At 38.4% G+C, this 16,310-nt stretch overlaps 1 protein-coding gene across 5 annotated transcripts in view; it reads left to right on the forward strand.

Annotated features, from left to right (window-relative positions):
- Window positions 1-3,128: 3,128 nt before the first annotated feature.
- Window positions 3,129-16,310, forward strand: part of adat1 (adenosine deaminase tRNA specific 1) — a 44,199-nt gene continuing 31,017 nt past the window's right edge. For all 5 annotated transcript variants that reach the window (XM_048605716.1, XM_048605717.1, XM_048605719.1 and 2 more), the window contains exons 1-3: window positions 3,129-3,311; window positions 5,798-5,866; window positions 10,768-10,822. In XM_048605716.1, coding sequence (XP_048461673.1) covers window positions 3,143-3,311; window positions 5,798-5,866; window positions 10,768-10,822 — 293 coding nt within the window. In that variant the 5' untranslated portion in view covers window positions 3,129-3,142. The remainder of the gene's footprint in view (window positions 3,312-5,797; window positions 5,867-10,767; window positions 10,823-16,310) is intronic.

Below are 16,310 nucleotides of genomic sequence, written 5' to 3' on the forward strand. Positions count from 1 at the left end.
GGAGTCTGCTCCTATGATGCTGCTTGGCCTGCTGTGTTCATCCAGCCCTGCACCTTGTTTTCTCGGATTCTCCAGCATCTGCAGTTCCTACTATCTCTGATTCGATTTTAGCCCTAATATTAAGACCGTTACAGATATTCCCAATTTGATAACAGCCGTATGAGCTGAATTTACATTTCATGATAGCAGTTCCACGCTATGAGGAGTTGGTGCGTGCCTATTCGTTTTCTAACTCCGTTCAGTGTAGAATTTATTGCATAGAAAAACAATACGGTTCAAGAAAGCATTTTTCTTTTGTTTCATTTGGTTTGGAATCTTATCAGTGTACAGCTCAAAAATACATTCCAGTTGTGGTAGTGACTAGAACTCTTAACATTGGAATAATCTTGAGTTTTACATACTAGCATTTCCTGCAACCTTGGAGATAGGTTATTGAGATTGAATTTTGGCTTCGTGCCAAAACCGTTCTGTTTGCACTGATCATACTGTCATGAGATGGAGGCATGAATCTGGGTAGTAAACTAATAGCGTTATTTTTGTGAGGCTATGGCAAGTGATTTTGCTTGAATGAACCACTGTCTAGATAAAAAAATTCTTTATTTGAATAAAGTTGACCTAAAGTAAACTTGCACAATAGTTCTGACTGATTGCTGCATGTAAAGTTAAGAACTGAAGGATTTGAATAGTCGAAACATTGCAATGTTTCCTTGTCATCAATTCCACCCCTTTCTCTGGCAGCTGTCTGTGGTTGATCCAGACAAACTGTAACTTTGGTGTTACATTTAGTCTAGAGATGAGTTCCAACCACACATGTGCTCCTGTTGAAGCTCTCACCATGCCTTTATTATGTTTGGATTTAAACTATTTCACTACTGTTTGTTGGGTTCCCAACTTTGACAGTTGGTACACAAACTTGTCAAAAACTTTGTTGATGTCTGAACTTGCAACAAGCTTTATCACCCATCACTTCTGTGCTTGGGAGCCCACATTGGCACAGATCTATGTTTTAAACTTCTCAACTTTGTTTCCAAATTCCAACATTCTCTGTCTGCACGTAACTTCAGCCAGCTTTACAGTCTTCCAAGATTTCAGTTTACCTCTGGTCTTGGCCTCTTAAACTTCCTGGTTTCGTTTCTTTCACCATTGACCTACATTGTCCTTAAGCTCTGGAAGACCTTCTTAAACCTTTCTGCTTCTCTACTTCCTTCTCCTTTAAGATGTTCTGAAAACATACCTCTTTTATTAAGCTTTTGATCCTAATAACTCCTTACAAGGGTTGTATTAAATTTTATTTGATAATATGCATGTGATGTGCATTAGGATATGTTATCACATTAAAGACATTACAAAAATACAAAGATTTATTGTTGCATTTTCATTATGCAGAATTAAAATTATGCAGACTTTTCATTTATTTGAAATAGTTTGCGCACGCGTTTGTGCTTTGTGGATACAGGAACAGTTACTGAACATTATTGAGTTAATCTGACTTTTAGAATTGGATTTAAGATTCCTTTGTAACTGTATCAAGAGAAAAAAATAGGCTGAAGTGTAAACAGGATATCCAGTCTACGATCACCCAGACCTACGTAGTTGAGATCTTGATGTTTTACCAGGTGCAAAATTGAGTTTTGAATTCTCCATCTGTTACCAAAAACGCATATTTCCAACTCTTACTCAGCCCCTCTACCATTGAGCTACTTTGTACCAAGACCATAAGACCTAGAAGCAGAGCCTCCATCATTCAATGAGATCATGGTTGATTTGATAATCTTGAATTCCACTTTCTTGCCTTTTCTTCATAACCCTTGATTTAATTGCTGAATAAAAATCTTCATCTTTTCCTAGGGTGGGAGAGTCCAAACTAGAGTACTTAGGTTTAAGGTGAGAGGGGAAAGATTTAAAAGGACCCTGAAGGGTAACTTTTTCACGCATAGGGTGGTGCATGCATAGAATGAGCTGCCAGAGGAAGTGGTGGAGGCAATTTAAAAGGCATCTGGATTGGTATATGAATAGAAATGGGGAGGCAATGGCCTAGTGGTATTATCACTGGACTGTTAATCCAGAGACCCAGGTAACGTTCTGGGGACTCCGGTTCGAATCCTGCCATGGCAGGTGGTGGAATTTGAATTCAATAAATATCTGGAATTAAGAATCTAATGATGACCGTGAATTCGTTGTCAATTGTCGGAAAAACCCATCTGGTTCACTAACGTCCTTTAGGGAAGGAAACTGCTGTCCTTACCTGGTCTGGCCTACATCTGACTCCAGAGCCACAGCAATGCGGTTGACTCTTAACTGCTCTTTGGGCAATTAGGGATAGGCAACAAATGCGTGAATGAATAAAGGAAAAAAAAAGGAAGGGTTTAGCGGGATATGGGCCAACTGCTGGCAAATGGGATTCGGTCAGATTGGGATATCTGGTTGGCCCAGATGAGTTGGACCGAAAGGTTGGTTTCCGTGCTGTATAACTCTATAACTATTTATTCTTGACCTTGTCCCACCATATCTTTGCAGTATCTTGCAGTTTGTACCTCCTTCTGCATCCTTCTGTTCACTTGCTCTGGCTTTTTGCATGACATTGGTGCCAGCAGCCTTGACCTTAACCTCTCAAGCTCCCTCGTTACACTTATCTATATATTTATTTCTCTATTAGCTATACATATAACTGCCCAATCAGTCCATTAGTGTTTATCCTCAAATATGTTTAATCATATTTACATGCTGTGTTCCCATATCCCTTTAACTCCTTTTCCACCATCAACCTATCTAACCTAGTCTTGAATTTTGAGTGATTCAATCAGTACCTTAGACTCTGGAATAGTATTCCACAAAACTCTAAATTGGTGTGAAGAAGTTTCCCATACGCTGTATTCTGAATCTTTTACATTTTAATCTTGCATATGCGTATGTGATTCTTTCTTCAAATCCTCTTGACTACTGAATGTAATTTGCTCTTATCTGAAACTCGGATTGTACCAAAATTCCTTCTAATTTGTTCCTTCTATAAAAATACAATCACAGTTCAGAGTAAAGAAATATGTTTGTTCACTTTACAAAGTAGTAATTCAGTTTGATGTGTCATGTTTCTTTTCCACTTGTAGCACTAATTTTCTTTTTGGTCCCCTTAAAGATTCTAGCAATGTGGACAGCTGATGAAATTGCCAGTCTTTGCTATAAACACTATTCTACCAAACTACCAAAGACAGGTCTGCCAGACCCCAGACGGGAATGGACACTACTTGCAGCTGTGGTAAAAGTTGAGGAAAAACTCAGTACAAAACCTTGTTGTAATAACGAGAGAAATGACGGTAAGAAAGCAGGAGATTTACTGTCACCAAACCTAGTGTACCTGCAACTGAGGTGCATTTTAAATTTACAATATTTTTGGTACATATATATGTGATATTATTACACAATAGATATTGAATAAACTGATTATTTTTGGAGTTCTGACCAAAAATTCCTGTTTTTAGTGATGACCTACTATTTGTGTTCTATCTGTCACTTGACATTTATAATTATGACTGAAAAGGGGGTACAAAGGCACAGTTTCCTTAATGCTCTGAATTCTAATTATGTCTTTGTTCGTACAATACACAACAATACTACGGGAAGTAGACATTGTCATTAAATCAAGTTCCAGCATTGGAAAAAAATTGCTGTAAATTTGGAATCCATGTAACCCAGTCAGTTTCCACAAATGTACTTGCTAACACAATGGTTGCTTCAAAGCAACTTATTTTGTAATTCATCTGAGTAATTTTTCAAGTTGAGCAATCCTTAGAAATTGGGTCATGGAGCATGGAATAAATCTTGGTATTTGGAAAGGGCACAAAAGAGGAAATCCTATCTATGCTTTGATAGAATTGTCAATGGGTGGAATTTTGGCCCGATTGTGTTGAACATTAAGGTTACGTTCTTCAGATTTGAGGTGGGGAGGTAATGGTATTAATGCTGGACTGTTAATCAAGAGCAGGTTGTGTTCTAGAGACCTGGGTTCAAATCCTACCATGGCATAATTTGAATTCAATTAAAAAAATTTTGGAATTAAGAGCCATGAAAAGCCATAAATGACCACTTAGAAACAGGAATTTTCAGTCAGATTTCCAAAAATAATCAGTTTATCCAATATCTATTGGATAATAATATCACACATATCCTATGTATATCGTAAGTCAATTGTCAGAAAAACCCATCTGGTTCACTAATGACCTTTAGGGAAGTAAACTGCTATCCTTACCTGGTCTGGCCTACGTGTGACTCCGGACCCACAGTTAACTCTCAATTAATTGCACTCTATGCAATGAGGGACGGGCAGTAAATGCTTGCTTAGCCAGCGACGCCTCACCCATGAATGAATTTTTTAAAATGCTTACTGCTCTTTCCTTTTGTATCTTAAGCACAAACTTGTAGCTACCATTGTCATAGGTTTTGTGTCACTGGTCAGATTAATCATCATTTTTGTGTGTTCGAATTTTTTTTTGATTCATTAATGGGACATCATCACTGGTCAGGCTAATATTTAGTGCCCATCACTAATTGCCCAATGGGTAGTTGAGATTCAACGACATTGCCGTGGGTTTGGAGTCACATGTAGGCTAGATCAGGTGTTGATGGCAGATATCCTTCCCTAAAGGACAATTGGTGGTGGTCAACATTAAATTCTTAATTACAGATTTTTATTGAATTCAAATTCCACCATTTGCTGTGACAGGATTCAAACCCAAGTCCCCAGAATATTAGCTGAGTTTCTGGATTAACAGTCTAACGATGATAACCACTAGGCCATTGCTTCCCAAAGGTAAAGTTGCCACGGACCTACATGTAGGTCAGACTGGGTAAAAATGGCAGATTTCCTTCTTTAAAGGATATTAGTGAACCAGATGGGTTTTTCTGACAATCAGGAGTGGTTTGTGGTCGTCATTAGACTCTTAATCCCAGATTTTTATTGAACTCAAATTTCATCTGCCATGGTGGGATTTTAATCCACGTCCCCATGACATTACCTGGATCTCTGGATTAACAGCCTTGTGATAATACCACTGAGCCATCGTCACCCCTTGTCATTGCACTTGTTTTAAAATAGGTTGGAATTGTCTAAATTAATTTTATTGAGAGTAGTTCACTGTCAGACAGGCTAAATGGAGCAGCAGTGTACAAAGACCAAGAAACCAATAAAAATTGCTGACTATTTTAAGTATCTCATTATCGTGAGACTGGTTTGATATAAAGCTCATGAATTGCAGTACTGATACTTCTGATACTTTATTGTAGTTACTTTCTTTAAAAATACAACTGTATGTTGTACCATCTGGTATGGTCACAAGCTATGACAATCCTGAAAGCCCAGCTTTCTTAACCAGTGTGTGGTGAATTTTTTTAATCCAAGCTGGTCTGATTCAAATGTACCTCTGGATTTGGAAGGGGATAATTCAGATAGGTTTCCTTGTTCCTATTTGCTGTTCCTTTTTCAAGTGCTAATGTGGCTATTTAATGAGGACAGTCATTGCACCCATGGTTAATTAAAAGGAAGTGTAGCATGATTTAGCTTTATGAAAATATCTTCACATGAGCCTGAGGGAGGAACAAATGTTTTGTGGGTGAGACAGAAAATTGCTAATACTATGTTTAATTGTCCTGCAGAATTATCATTCATGTGTCATTCAAAAAATTGGTAAAATTGCTCATCATTTTGCATTGACTGGCATTAATGTTAACCTTTTTTAAGCACAAATTTTAATATGAGGAATATGAGAATCTGAGATACTATAAGAAGGACCTGTGTTTCTTGCAGTAACCCTGGAAGTTGTTGCAATGGGAACAGGAACAAAGTGCATTGGACAAATAAAAATGAGCAAAAATGGTAATGTATTCATGATGGTGAGTCAGCAAATAAAGGTACTTCACTTTGTAACGATATGTGAGCAGTATTGTTGTTTGTAACATTGTAAAATGTGCTCCATTTGCCAAGTTCTGTTCTAAACATTTTATTTAATTAATCTATTTTTCTCATCATTTTTCTCTGGAGAAGGTGGGATTTGAACACAGGTCTGCCGGTCCAGGGGTAGGGACACTGCCACTGCACCACAAGTAAACTGTTTCACATTTATTGTAGCACAGTATTTCCTGAAATTAAATCAATGATTTTATACATAAAATTACATTGGATAGCTGAACTTTACATGTGTTGAATGATAATGAAACATGTACTTATTTACATGCTAATCAGGTCCCATTAAAACAATTACACTCTTCTACTCTCATTGAAATGGTTAGAATCAGAGGAAGATAAGGTTAAGTGAAGGCCATTCAGTCCCTTGAGCTTGCTCTGTCAATCATTTAGCTCAATGTGGATTCTCACCATGTTGTCTTGCCTCCTTGGATGGCTCAGAATACTAAACTAGATCACTTTATGAGCATTTTTCATGTTCAGAATTTTGTTTATTAACAATATACTACATTGATGCTTATAGTAGTGAAGAGATTGCAGCTGTTGTTTTAAATTTCAAACTACCAATCAAAGACAGATTTTACATTTGATCACAGTGGTGGTTATCACTTTCCATTAATGCATAACATATTAATAAAAAACTACACAATGTTCTATATTTCTATAAATTCCTGTAATGTAACGAAAGATCCCATGGCACTTTCTGGAAACATTATCAAACAAAGCTTGACACTAGGGAGCATAAGGGCAATTCGATCAAGTGACCAAAAGCTTGGTCAAAGAGGTAAGTTTAAGGAATCTCTTCAAGCAGGAAAATGAGGTACAGAGGTGTAGAGGGCTTATTGTACAGCTTGAGGCCTGGGCAATTAAATGAATTACCATCAATAATGAAAACAAGGATGAGAATTTAAAAAAAATATTGCTTGACTTACAGCTAATGTGGATCAGCAAACATGGCTGCTAGAGGAACAGGATTAATTTTCTTGCTTTAGTTGAGCCATGAAACGTGGCAGTCATTTGCATAATGTCTATTATATGAAAAAACATCCCAAGTGCTCCATTTGATTTCTGTAGATATCTATTTTCAAATGTAATTTAGAAGTGCCAAATTCACAACTGAATCAGGCAGACACACAAGTGATATAAAAATAGAACCAGTAGTTTTATTTTGGTATGCTTTTCATATTATTTTCAAACTTAATTATAAAACAGACACAGTAACAGACAAGCAAGTACACTAACTTTATAAAACAGCACAGACCAGTTCTTATAAGTGATGATTAACTACAGGACATTGAAAGGGATTCCAACCTTTCTCAAACAGAAACGAAAAGTGCTGGAGAAACTCAGCATGTCTGGCAGCATTTGTGGAGAGAACCAGTAACTCTTCAGAACTGAAATCTTTAGGTTGAGCATGGGAGAGAAGCTCAAAGTTTGTGTTTTAGTAAAATTAAATTTAAACTCAATGGGGTTCATATTGCTCAACAAAGAACTTGTCATTCAGAAGAAATGCACAGTTAGAAATAGATACTACAAAATAATTATCATTGAGTAAAATTCCTATCCTCTTAATAAATAACAATTAATCATGAAATGACTATAATAAATAAAGAAATATTGAATAGTGGGGTGGATCAATAAAGTTGAAGGTCACAGATATTCCCTTTATGTTTTTCCGTCTCTTCCAGCCTTTCCCAACCTTTGTACTTGCTTACAGCCAATTGCATCTCTAACTCTTGCTAGATCTGATAAAACTTATTGACCTGGAGCATTAACTTGGTGTCTCTCTCAACAGACATTGCCAGACCCAGAGAAAATTCCAGCATTTTCTCTGTTTATTTCAGGTTTCCAACATCTTTTGTAAAGGTGATGATGAAAATTGGTAAAATAATCTGAAACTAACAACTATTTTACAATTTATTAGGATGAAGGATGATATAGGAGGGTCTGTAATTGTTAATTGTTTCTAGTCAGCCACCCTGACTATGACCAGATAAGAAGTTCATCAGATTTACTACAAGTTCAATTTCTGACCAGGACAAGATGCAATGAAAGATTCACATGTTGAAGGCTTTTACTTGTTGTTGAATAGTGGAGAAATCCATTTGTCTCATAGATTCAAGAGCATTACAAATGAACAGTGTTGCATATTCATCAGGGTGAAACCAAATCAGTGGCTAAACTCTTAAGTTCTCATGACTGGAATGTTGCAAGAATTAAAGTCGTTGAGTTATACAGCACAGAAACAGGCCCTTCGGTCCATCTCGTCCACGCTGACCTATATTGGCCTAGTTCCGTTTGCCAGCATTTGGCCTGTATCCCCTTAAACCCTTTCCATTCATTCACCCATTCAGACGTCTTTTAGATGTTGTAATTGTACCCGCCTCCACCACGTCCTCTGGCAACCCTGTGCATGAAACATTTGCCCCTCAGTTCCTTTTTAAATCTTTCCCTTTCACCTTAAACTTTGACCTCTCATTTTGGACTGGAGCAGGAGTAGGCAACACAGCCCTTTCAGCCTTTTCCACCAATCACACCTCTGAATGCCAAATTCCAGCTTACTCCCCATACACCTCGTTGCCTTTTAAAATCTAAAACTTACCTATCTCTTCCTTGAATATATTCAGTAACTTGGCTTCCACATTCTCCTGTGGTAGAGAGTTTCACAGGTTCACTATCCTCTGAATGAAATGTTTCTTCATCTCAGTCCTAAACGATTCACCCTATAACCCTGAGACTGTGTCCCATGGTTCTAAATACCCCAACCAGGGAAAACACCTTCCCTGTATCTTGTCTGTCAAGTCCTATCAGAACTTTAAATATTTCAATTAGATCCCCTCTCATTTTTCTAAATGCGAGTGAATACAGACCCAATTGAACCAGTCTCTCGTGTAGAGTAATTGAGAGAAGCAAGGAGTTGCAGAAATGAGAGTGATAATACTCAGTCTATTATAAAAATGTACTTGTTAACTGTAAATATTTCCCCTTTGTGATTTTTTTCTAAGTCACATATCAGACACTGGGATATTAGACTGAGTTAGTGAGCACCTTGAATATATTACAAATATCCAAGTTGCATTACAAAAGTTACCTTCCAAAACAGTAGACAAACAATCCTATGAAAATGATCCAATCATACCACCCACTGATAAAACAGCGACAGCCAGAGGCCAGACTGTGATGAGGCATTTACGGATCAACAGGTTAATTGTAACATTGTAACCAGGTATAATTAAACCTCTCAGTACCCTTCTTGGGATGTTGATGCTTTACTGATGCTTTCTTTTGGATTGCTGAGACAGTTTTTCAAACAATTCTTTCCTGAACCTAAGGGTATGACCTTCACAATGGAAATGGTGTAAACTTTCTCAGTTCTAGCAACTTGAGGGATTTCTGTATAATTCTTCTCAATTGAAAGGTGCACAGACTAGAAACCACTTCCGCTGAGGTTGACTGGTTCCCCTAAACGATAAACTGAAGTTCTTCCGAACTGAGATCTTGAAACTTCTATTCTAACGTCAAAGCTAAATTACTCTACCTCTCTCAAATTCAACATAATAAACATTTATCCATTAAATTTTCCCAGTCACTTGACTGCTGTTGCGTGCTTTCTTAGAACTGATGCACTTAGATCATTATCCAAATGACTTTCTGGCCTATCTTAAAATCAAAACTTTTCATGCAAATTCTCATCCATTTGCATCTATTTTGAAATCCAAATCCCAAAATAAGATATACACCTTTCATCATGTGTTGAAGACAGAAAAATTTATCACCAAGCACAAATTACTAGAAGCTGGGAACAATGGTATGATAGAGAAGATTGTTGAAATAGGGTGGGTGAGGCTGTATACAGACTTGTTTAATTGAATTCAGTGCTGTCAGGTTTGGGAAGCCAGTGGCATTTGGTTGATTGATGTAGTGGAACTTAAGCAAGTGCTGGATTGGTCAGTGAAAGTTTGTTATTTTGCTTTCCTGCTGATCTCAGTGGGTTGTTCTAGCTGTCAAATGATTAACAAGCATCAAGCTCTCTATCTTCTAATTGCAGTGTTCCAAGATGACTGAAAGGAGGTGCCGAGAGAGATTCTCTCTCAAGTTTTCATAATCTGAAGAAACATTGAGTGTTGCTGAACTCTTCCCTCCACTGGTGTAGCTGAGATGAACAATTACAACCAAAGTACAACCCCATTTTTGAAAAGAGACACTGAGAAGTTGAACCTTGAGAATAGTGTAGATGTTGTCTTGGTTTAGGCAATCTGTGTATTCATCTATCTGGCTATAAAATTTAAGAATCAGTGGTAGTGTACAGTTTGATGTCACAATGTTTACTTCCTGTTGTCAGTGATTTCTACTTACATACTGAGAGCAAGAAATGTACCAATCTTATGCTGTTAAACACCTCCTGAAATTGAACCAAGGATAAATGCAATAGCCCAGAGCAGTCTTTTCACTGGAATCGGCAGGACTTGCCTGATGCTAGAAGTAGCATAACCTATACTTGGAGAATGGAAAAGAAGATAGGAATGGAGCACAGTGAAGAATGGGAAGTCCTGGAGTGAGTGGCAGATCATGCTATGAAATTGTGATGAAAGGTGGAACAGGAGGTATAGCCTGTTAGGTTACAGAAATAATTTGATGGATACAGCATTTGAATCTCATTGCATACTCCAACAAATCTGAAGCAATGAGTCATCTCCAGCCATTTTATTTGGGCTTGATGGTAATGTGTCTAGAGGTTAATCATAGCATTCAAAACTTCTGTGCTATATTTTTCTTCCACATCAAGTTTCATGTTCTTTCCAAATATTTTCTAGGTAACATAATTAATGACAGCCATGCTGAGGTGACTGCACGACGTGGGTTCCTTAGGTAAGAATTCTACCAACAGAATGTCCATCGTGTAAGCAAATCTTGTACTGAGTTCTTTGTAAGTTATTTGTAATTTTATTAAATTAGGAAAGTCAATGTGCCTATTAAAGGAAGAACATCTTGGGGAAATACCTTTTTTATTTAGCTTACTCCCTGCACTTGAAAAGAAAATTCTTCTTGTTTTTTAAAACACTAAATCTTTACATAAGTGGATGCCTATAAAAATGGATAGTAGCCAGACTGGTAGTCAGCTGTGATGGAATGGCATTTAGAGTGGGATCTGTTGAATGCAGTAGAATTCATTCAGCAAGGTACTAAGGCAGTGCTGCTCTTTGAATCCAAAATTAAGCCATAGTCCCCTTTGCTTAATAGATATTTGGATGAGCTTTAAAATTCTTTTCCCAGTATTTTGACAAGTACTCCTTCCACAACCAATTCTGCCACACAATAAGCACATTAGATGAGTTGTTCATCTTCATATAGTGTGAGATCTTACTGTGCACAACCATATCTGCCTTTTTTGCCAGTTTAACAACAATGTCCCTTAAAACTATATCTGAAGTGCATTAAAACATGTTTAAGAAATGTGATATGGAAAGAGTGTCTTTTTATTTTTGTGTTTTTTAGTTGTGAGCTGAAATGAGCAAAGAACTGTTTTTAAAACCAAGGATTGATGCATGGTTTGAAAGCAAATAATTTGATACTCATTGTGAAAACTGTTCGTGCAGCTGTGGGTTACAGTAGTGTTTGCAGACAAACTGGAACCAAATAATGCACAGATGGAATTTTGGTTGGCAACAGAAGCTAATTGTTTAGTGGACTAGTGGCCAGTTATTGATGATGCAGGCCTTCTGCCTGCTAACAGCCATATGATTGGTTGTCGGGTAATTGAACAGCTTGACGCTGGGAACAAAATGCAGAGAAGCGACCTGGGCTGCATCAGCTAGGAGCTCTCATTCTCCAATTTCTGCAGCATACACTTTAAACCTGAAGAAAAACAGTTTATCTTTCCTTCAGTTGCTGTCAGCTGTGTCTTTTAATTGATATGTCGAAGAACTTCTTGCAAGTGAACCTGTGCCTTTTGCAAATCAATGAAAGCATCTGGAGAAAGTCGACTAAGAATTAGCCTTCTGACTAGTACAAGAATCCTGTCAACAGATCCTGTGAACAGCAGCCACTGAACTGCTTTCCCAGTGCTGTCCCCATCCATAACCTACATTATTCCCCATGTGTATATGTGTGCGATTGTGTGTAAAAGGGGATGAAGTTTCAATTAGTGGTGTTATATGCCAGTGATTTATAACTAAAATTTAATTACTTGTAGTAAATAATAATTCTTGTTAAGCACAGAATTCTGATCCATGCTTTCTGTCGACCTGGGTTGAACATCAGCTAAATTGGGAGATCTTTACGTGCTTTTTATAAAGCTTCAACTTTTTTGACAATTGATTAAATAGCAGCACACTACTCCAGATGGTGTGATATGATGCCAAATAAATGAGTATCTGTTTGTCTTTCATAAAATGGGACAGTCCAAGTTACTACCTGAAGCTGCTCATTCTGGAGCTATTACTGACATATACAGGGTCAGGTGGTTCAAAGATCATCGTCCTGGCCACTCTGTGGTCACAATCTCTAACACATTCAGTGGACACTTTTTATTGTATGCCTATCCATCAGTGAAAACCTATCCATCAGTGAATGACAGGAATTCACTGCAGTAACTAAGAAAATGATCTTTATCCGTATGAAATTTTTATTGATGGTAAATGATAAAATTTGCATTGTACATTTTTAGTTGGAATTCCGTCAGTTAAGAATGTGACAGAGTAAGATGTAGTTTGCTTTGAGTTGTCCCTTTGATGTGTTACATATTTCTTACTTTATTTTTAATTATATAAATTCAGGCAAAGGCAAATTATTTTTCTGACCTGGCTAATTTCAAAATTTAAGCTGTACTTTGTCCTTCTATCCTAGAAACCAAGGAGTCATGTTGTTGATAAGAAAGTAAGAAATAAAAGCCATTTATTTTCATTTGTACAGATCTTTCTATGACACAATTGTAAATGACTAAGAGGTAGAGCAGATGATGTACTCTCAAGCTTTCCCTTGTATTCTCATTCTGTATAGCCAAACAACATATTTAGTTGAGAACTGCCTGAAACTTGTTTATTATGGGCTATTTCACTGAAACACAAAATTCTGAATGGGTTTGACAGGGTAGAAGCTGAGATATTGTTTCCCCTGGTTGAGGAGTCCAGAATATGAGGGAAGGTCCCAGGATGAATTTAGGAGTGAGATAAAGAGACATTTTTTCACTCAAAGGTTTGTGAGTCTTTGATATATTCTACCCTAGAGGGTTGGTTATTGATGCATATATTTAAGCCTGAGATAGACACATGTTTGGCCTCTTAAAGAATTGAGGAACATTATAGGGAGCAGGCAGGAAAGTGGAGTTGAGGCTGAAGGTCAGCAATTGAATGGCAAACCCTGACAGGCTCTATGGCCTACCTCTCCTATTTTTTACATTCTTACGTTCAAATTGGTAACCTCCAGTATTCTGTTCTCCTTAGGCAGCCCCTCAGGTTGCAAGATGGCTTCCTTCCACTCCAGAACGGTGGGTCTTAAGATGACTAATTAGTCCAATACTGGACCTGTAAATCCTGCTACACGTGGGACAGATGATGTTTACTGAAGTGGCTGGATGGGATGCTCGGATTTTTGCATGCTCCTTCTGTTTGCACTTGGCCTCCATCTGGGCCTGGGAGCACTCAAAGCAGTTGGCACATTGCTGGATGGTTTTTCTCCATTTTGGGCCATCTTCTCAAGAGATTTCCATAAGTTTGTGGGGATACCTGCCGGACACAGCTGATTGAACTTAACTAGTGCCTAGATGCTGGAGATGTTGATCTGAGAGAACACTGATATTAGAGCATCTATTCTGCATTGGATTTGCAGGATTTTGTGGAGGCATTGCTGATGATATTGTTGTAGGGATTTGAGGTATCTGGTGCACGTTGTCCATGTCTCCGCATACAGAAAAGCATGTAACATTGCTCCCCTGTACACCATGATCTTGGTGCCAGGTTGAAGGCTTGTGACCAACAAGCACTCTGTTCCGAAGGTGGCCAAGGACTACACTGGCACACTGGGAGGCAATGTTAAATTCCATTATTGATTACTGTGTTGTTGAGAGTAGACTCCCAGGGAACAGGAGTTGATCCACATTGTACAGTTGCTCTCTCTGGAAATTGTTAGTCGTGGGCAATGTTGTCTGGTAGGATCTGCTGATACAGGATCTCTGTTTAATCCAAGGCCCATTCTCTCAAATGTTTCTTTTAGTGCATCAAATAAAATTTGGAGTTTGGCCTCAGCGCCATCATACTACTGCTTGACAACAGAGTTTGATATGGTCTTGATTCTGGATTGGAAGCGACACAGTTTGAATAGTTTCCTACTTGTCTTGTAAATTAGCTTCAAGTCAGCAGGAAGTTTCATGGTGGAGTGTTGCAGGAAAGAAGATGGAGAAGAGCTTTGGTGTGATAACAAAGCCTTACTTAACTCCAGTTTGCACATGTGTTGACTCTATGATGGATCTTTGGTAAGGGTCATGGCTTGCATGCTGTCGTGCAGCAGGTGGAGAACCAGATTTGAGGAGGAAGCTCCATAGTCCCTTCTGATTGATAGTCAAAGGCCATGCATAGAGGTTGCTACTGCTGCTTTATGCTTTGAAGATCATGTCCACTGTCTCTTTTAATAGACAGAATCTGCATTCTGACTCTTGTAGGAGCTCTTCAGTCAAAGGAGGAGGTGATTGAGCAGCGTTTTTGCAGTGACCTGTGTGGCAGACAACAGGGGATATTCACCTGTAGTTACTGCAATCTGTCTTATCTCCTTTCTCGAAGAAAGTCACAATTATGATGTTTTGGAGGTCTCATGGGAATGCTCGGTACCTTCCAGATGAGGTGAATAAGATAGCATATTTGAGACAAGAATGCTTCAATTTAACATGTCAGTAGGGATTCCATCTGCATATGCAGTCTTGTAGTCTTTCAACTTCATAATAAATGGAAAGAACTGTGGATGTTGTAAATCAGAAATGAAAACCAAAGCAGAAATTGCTTGAAAAACTCAGCAGATCTGGCAACATCCTGTGGAGAGAAATCAGAGTTAATATTTCAGGTCCAGTGACCCTTCTTCAGACCCTGGTCTGTTCTGATCTTTGCAATTTCATGTCGGGCTGAGGTTATGATTAAGTATTGGTGGATAGCATGCCGTGGCATGTATTTGAGGGTAGTTGAGTCAAGGATTGAGTATTAGTTGAGATCTTCAATATCCCTTCCAACAAGTGCTCACTGCCTGTCTACACTTGATAAGTGCCACTCCGTTCTTAGCACTCAGTGGAGTAGGTCCTTGGTTGCTTAAGCCACAAGATGGTCTTCGTGGTGCTGAAACGTCCTTGCACATCATGGGTCTTGGCAATTTGCTGTATTTCCTGTGTTCTTTCTACCTGCCATCTGTTCTTTAGGTCTTTGACGCCTTCATTTGTCTCTAGCTTGCTTTGTTTCCCTCGAGTATTGGTGGTGTTTCCAGTTCAAGATGTTTTGTACTTGTGACTTAATAACTCCTGGATCTCCTGATTGTTCTTGTCAAACCAGTCTTGATATTTCCTGGGACAGAAACCCAAAGTCTCCTTGCATGTGCTGTTTATGATGGATTTAAATGCTGACCAATCACTGTCGACATTCTGTGGTTTCTGTGCCTTGGCCGTCATCGGGTTGACTGTGATACATTGACTGTGTAGGCCTTTTATCGCAAAATCCTTGTGTCTGCCACCATCAAAATTTTCTGCGACGGTGCTTCTGCTGTCATTGGACAAGTCTGATAAAGATAGTAGACGAGACTAAGTAATGATTAGTCCTGTACTCGTTAGTTCCTGTCATGCTGCAGGTGATGTAAACATCCTCATGGTCTCCCATTTGGACAATGATGTAGTCAAGCATGTGCCAGTGTCTGAAGCGAGGGTGTTGCCAAAAGGTCTTGTATTTGTCTGTCTGGTGAAGTAGAGTATTTGGTTATGACCAGGCCATGATCCTTGCATTTCAACAGGAGAAGGACCCCATTGATGTTTGCATTCTCTAGACCTTCTTTGCTAATCATGCCTATCCAGAGATTTATGTCCATTCCAACTCTGGGATTGAAATCCACTGTTGTCCTGTGCCTTCATACCAGTTTCTGTTGCAGTTCTCAACAACGGCTTCAATACCTGGACAATCAGACTGATTGTACAGAAGTCCGAATATCAAAATGCCTTTAGCGTCTTTTTTTTAAGGTGATCAGTATTATCGCATAATACCCTCCTGTGTACTCTTCAGAAGTAAATATTTTTGATTAATAAACATTTTTACATTCAGGTATTTCATCTATTCAAACCACTTTTCTAGTTTTCATTTCTTGATGCTCTGTCTGGCTTTCTAGCACTTCTGAT

Source organism: Rhincodon typus, chromosome 15, assembly GCF_021869965.1.
Source record: "Rhincodon typus isolate 14 chromosome 15, sRhiTyp1.1, whole genome shotgun sequence".
NCBI classification, from domain to species: Eukaryota; Metazoa; Chordata; class Chondrichthyes; order Orectolobiformes; family Rhincodontidae; genus Rhincodon; species Rhincodon typus.